We start from the raw sequence: 5,571 nt of genomic DNA, 5'->3' as shown, positions 1-5,571 counted from the left end.
CCACACTGATGGGCTGTCCCATCAAATCCTGGCCGTTGAGTCCCTCCATGGCAGCCTGGGCCTCCTTGTATGTTTCATACTCCACTAGAGTGTACCCCTGGGGGCAGGGGTGAAAGACAGGCATCAAAACCCTATTTTACCAAGAGTTATTGGGCATCCTCTTCTTCATATCTAAACTGATATTTAAATAGAGATGCATACAATCTTTCTAAAATGAACCATGTATACATCATGTATCCACATGGTCTATACAACGTATATGTTCTGTCTCTTGCTATGTTTAGCAAAATCACCTTCTAATGTGATTTTATTTCTACTTTGCTATTGGTCAAGCACAGTAAACATGCAAAAGCCACTACTGATTCTGCCTGTGAATTATGTGGGAAGAGAGTAATGGCATGTCACTTAGGATGCCTTCCGGTATGCTGCATGCCTGCCCATGACAAGACAGTCCCTGCCCTCTCCTCTTGTCCATGGGTAGATTCCAAACAAGCAAAACAGCCCAGGCCGATCAGCTGCCCTGTCATCTCAGCCCCGCCCCCCCCCCTTCCCCTTGATGCTGTGGATGCCTTTGAAGTGGAGAAGAAGGGATGAGAAGACACAAGCTGTGCACAACAAAACCCAAGCACAACCGTTGCTGTTGACTTGATTCTGACTCCTCATGTCCCTGTGTTTCACAAGAGGACTGTGTCCCATGGGGCGTTCTAAGGTGGCAGCCTTCCTATCTGCTTCCTCGCCAGGTCAGTGGATTCCAGCACTGCTTCCTTGCAAGGGAAAGCTGTGCTGTCCCCTGGGCGGTTTGTCTTCCTCTTGGGTCTGGGTGTCTTCCTGTCCTCCTGCTGGAGGAGCAGGGCTGTTGTCACGTGGAGATGGGGAAGCTGAGAAATGTGGAGGCTATCCTTCCTGCAAGAATTCTCCTTCTCGTTTGCGATTCAAAGATTAAAAAGAAAACAACCAAAAAAACTCACGGCCATCAAGTGGAGGCTGACTCATGGCCACCCTCTAGAACAGGGAAGAACTGGCCCTGTGAGTGTTGTAAGCTGTAACTCCATAGGGAGTCGAAAGCCCCATCTTTCTCTGGTTGAGCGGCTGGTGGTGTCGAACTGCTGACCGGGTCAGTCCCTGGCAACTTCAATGTTCTTTGCTGGCACCGTCGTCGTTCAAATGCATCCATGTTGCTTAGCTCTTCCTTATTCAACGTCCAGCTTTCACATGCAAATACGAGGCAATTGATAATACTACCGCTTGGGTCAGGCATACCTTAACATGCAAAGTAAGTCCTTATTTTTCAACACTTTAAAGAGGTCTTGCACAGTAAATTTACCCAATGCATTTGTTCTCTTGACTGCTGCTTCCACGAGCATTGATTGTAGATTCAAGCAAAATGAGAGCCTTGAGAGCATCAATCTTTGCTCTGTTTATTTGATGTTACAATTGAGTTGTAAATCACAATGAAGGCCGCCATCCTTAACCTTGACCGGCAAGTGCTTCAAGTCCTTCTTTACGTGCAGCAAGTAAGGTGTGTCATCTGAATATCGCAAGTTAATAAGCCTTCCTCAATCCTGATGGGCATTCTTCTACAGTAATCCCGCTTCTCTGATTATCTGCCCAGCATACAGAATAGGGAATATGGTGAGCGGATACAGCCCTAACGCACACTTTTTCTGATTTTAAATCATGCAGCATTCCCTTGTTCTGTGTCACTACTGCCTCTCGATCCATGTACCGGTTCTGCATGAGCATTATGAAGGGTCCTGGAATTCCCATTCTTCTCAAGTTATCCGTAGTGGCCGTGAGCCGCACGATCGAATGCCTTAGCAGAGTCAATAAGCACACAAGCCACCAACTCTCTGGTAGTCTCTGCTTTCAGCCTAAATCCATCTGGCATCAGCAATGACATCCCTTGTTCCACGTGCTCTTCTGAATCTGACCGGAACCTCTGGCAGCCCCCTGTCAATGTCCTGCTGCAGCTGTTGGTCTTCAGCAAAATTTCACTTGCATGTGATACTAATGATATTGTTCTATACTTTGAGTAGTCTGTGGGGCCACTCTTTTTTTTGGAATGGGTACAAACATGGATCTCTTCCAGTCAGATGGCCAAGTAGCTGTCTTCCAATTTCCTGGCGCGGATGAGGGAGTGCTTCCGGTGCTTCACCAGCGTGTTGAAACTTTTCCATTGGTGTTCCATCGACTGCTGGAGCCTTCTATTTAGCTAATGCTTTCAGTTTGGTTGGCCTTCTGGCTTCAGCATCATTGATTCTTGCCCACATGCTACCTCCTGAAATGGTTGAATGTGAATTAGTTCTAAATCTAGATTTAGGACTATCCTGTAGTCCCCCAAAGATATCCCTCATGTCCATTAGTTGCCAATACTCATTGTCATGCCCAGCCCCAGGCAACCACTACTCTAGTTTCTATAGAATTTCCTTCTCTGGATATCTAATAAAAATGCAATCATACAATATGAAGTGTTTTGCATGTGACTTCTTTTCCTTCACATAAAAAGTTCGAGGTCCATCTGTATTGTAACATTCCTTTTTATTGCTCAATCGTATCCTATTATATGGAGTTACCACGTTTTGTTTCCACTTCCCCGCTTTTCTCAATAAATATTTCTATGAGCATTATATGTGCTCAAGTCTTTGGATAATCAAAGGGGTTATAGCCTCCCTCCATGTCTTTAAGTGCCTGAAACATCCCGCCGACAAAGGCCTTTCTCGCCACTGGAGCATTTGCCCAGGTCACCACTGGTCAGTTATGCCACTGGGCCTCTTTACACCTCGACTGTCTTTCATTGCTTCATGCCGAGTGGGGTTTTCAGTGTGACTCAGGCGGTAAGTTCGTTTCCCAATGACCTTTACTCCCTGTTTTCTCATAGCATTCCCAGTACTGCCACTGTTAATTCAGTTCCACTCTGAAGCAGACATCAAGGAGGGATCAGAGATTTCTAAGGGGAAACGCCTCTGAAAGAGAAGTAGTAATGCACACAGATCCCCATGGGTTGACATCTGAAACGGGAGAGAAAGAAGACGGGACTGGGTGGGAAGAAGAGTCTGCCTGTAGCTCCATTCTGAGAAAGTCTTGGCCAGGCCATAGGACCCCAGAGCCAAGGTGGCCTGCTCGGGGAACCCTGTGTCAGACAGCAATCGCTGCCAGGCCTGAGAGGGGTCTGTCCACAGAGGACTGGGAAGCCCTGCAAGGCTCAGTGGAGCGGAGATGGTGCCCTGTCCTGAAGGGACACTTTGCGCAGCCTTCCTGATCCTGATCTCAAATGGACCTTGATCCCAAGTTATAACCTGTTACTCCTCTAATAAGCCCCATAACTATTGGCATGGTCTGTGAGTCCTGTGTGACCGTTACAACAAATGATCAACTCCAATAGAGATGTAGGTGCAGTGGGAGGGGCAGCTGGTGTTAGGACTGGTTGGAAAGTAAAGTGGTTGGAGAGAGGCGATGTCTGACCTCTACCTCGTGGGGATCAGTCTTGGGTTGAAAGTGATGATTCTCTCTCTCTCTCTCTCTGGATGCACACACACACATGAAGGTAAATATGGAGGTGAGGCATCACTTCCACACCACTTTTATAGCTGTATAGCTATGAATATTTTCAACAACAAAAGAATAAAGTCTGAAAAGAGGTATGGCTGCAAAGTGACGAAGACCAAGGCTAATTAAAGATAGGTGTCCTTGCTATTGGAGTTTTGTCCTCTGTGTAGAGTCCTTTCACAGCTGCCAATTGTCCTCATCTTGGATCACCTGGCATCGGAGAAAGATACTTTAAGAAGATCCGCGATGGTGATTCTAGCAACAGTAAATAGACCGTTACAGCTGAAAAGGGGGACAGACGTGAGCACGAAGGCCCTAGCCTCTTTCTTTGTGGTTCAGATTCTTACCTGTCAGGGCCAGGAGAAGGAAGGCTCCGATGAAATACAATAGAAAGACTTTACAATGTTAATCCAGCTGTACCTTGAACTTTATGGGCCACCAGTTCAAAGATGGAACATATGAGTGATTTTTCTTTCTCAAAAGATAGATTATTCCTTTAGGATGCTAGAAACAAACAGAAAAACAACCCTACAAGGAAATAGGCCACCACGTGTCTGTCCGTTTGGCAGACTGGGATGGCTTGTGGGTTGCTGCGATGCTGGAAGCTGTGGTATTTCAAATGCCAGCAAGGTTGCCCAGAGTGAGCAAGTCTCAGCAGAGCTTCCAGGCTAAGAACAGACTGAGAAGAAGGACGAGGCTGTCCACTTCAGGGGAATTAGCCCCGGAAAACCCTGTGGGTGGTTTGGAAACACTGTCAGTGACAGAGACCGAATGAACAGACGTAGAGCACTGTCAGGGAAAGAGCCAGAAGATGAGCCCCCGTCTTCGGAGAAGGCACTCAGCATATGACTGAGGAAGGGTAGCTGCCTTCTCAAAGAATAGTCGACCGTGTCGTAGGGATGCACTGAAATTCTAGTTGGGGTGAAGAATACCGAGTGCACCATGTATGGCCGGAAGGATGAACAAATGCACCTTGGAAGAAGCAAGAATACAGCCAGAATGTTCCTTGGAAGTGAGAATGGCCAGACTTTGTTTCACATATTTGGGGCATGTTATCAAGAACAACTAGTCCCTGGAGAAAGACGTCATTCCTAGTAAAGTAGATCCATGAAAAAGAGGAAGACACTCAACCAGAGAGAACAACAACGGACACAAACGCCGCACTGATTGTGAGGATGGCGCCGAACCAGGCAGTGCGGCCCCCCCACCCTCCCGCAGCGCAGAGCTGCTACGGTCGGAAGGCACCTAACAACCAAATCAGACCCAGGGAGGCTGCTTACCGCCTCTCCTGGCGAGTGAGTCCCAATGAGCTGCATCTGTTCTGTCCGCAGGGTGGTTGTGAAGAACCTCCATCTATAATTAACACGCTGACATTTCAGGCCTCTCTCAGGTTGGGGACCTGAGAGCTAAGACTTTTCTTAAGCAGAGGTTTGCAGAGCGAGTGGGTTTTTCCTCTCAACAGTTCACCTACATTGTCTCGTGGCCTGGGTTTGCAATCCTGCCCTGTAATACCAGTTACCCTCTGCTTCCCTGTGCTACCTGCCGCCCTGCCTCCTGCCTGCCTGCAGCTCCCTGCTTGCTGAACGCTGTCTTTGGGTAAACAATGATTTCTGGATCTCAAATGGATACTTATTCTGAGAAATGGGTTATTGTTCACTAAGTAGACTTACTGTTTAACTAAAAATTGAGCCTTTGGGGTGAGCTCATTTCCAGACTGAACATTGACAAAGGGCCGTAGTCTCAGGGGTTCCACTAGCCTTTACAAAACTAGCAAGACTGGTCTTTTTTGATTATTTTTATGTGGTTCCGCATTTTTCTCCCACTCTGTCCAGGTCCCTTTCTGAGTGGTCAACAGTGGTCGCTGGGCACCATCTAATTCTTCTGTTCTCAGGGCAATAGAGTCGGAGTTTCTCATGGTCCATTAGGTCTAAGGACTAATTGGTTTTTTTTTGTTTTTTAATCATTTTATTAGGGGTTCATACAACTCATCACAATCCATACACACATCAATTGTGTAAAGCACAT

At 47.0% G+C, this 5,571-nt stretch overlaps 1 protein-coding gene across 1 annotated transcript in view; it reads left to right on the top strand.

Moving 5' to 3' along the window:
* LOC101659402 (gonadotropin-releasing hormone II receptor-like) overlaps positions 1–4,795 on the top strand; it is a 12,571-nt gene extending 7,776 nt beyond the window's left edge. Inside the window, exon 4 of the mRNA XM_045283708.1 lies at positions 4,765–4,795. Within this exon, the coding sequence (XP_045139643.1) occupies positions 4,765–4,795 (31 nt within the window). The remainder of the gene's footprint in view (positions 1–4,764) is intronic.
* The last annotated feature ends 776 nt before the right edge of the window (positions 4,796–5,571 follow it).

Source organism: Echinops telfairi, unplaced genomic scaffold (assembly GCF_000313985.2).
Source record: "Echinops telfairi isolate 266 unplaced genomic scaffold, ASM31398v2 ScPeMD7_7466;HRSCAF=8504, whole genome shotgun sequence".
In the NCBI taxonomy this organism is placed as follows: domain Eukaryota; kingdom Metazoa; phylum Chordata; class Mammalia; order Afrosoricida; family Tenrecidae; genus Echinops; species Echinops telfairi.
Note: the sequence above shows the minus strand (reverse complement) of the source record. Positions and strands in the feature narration are given on the sequence as shown.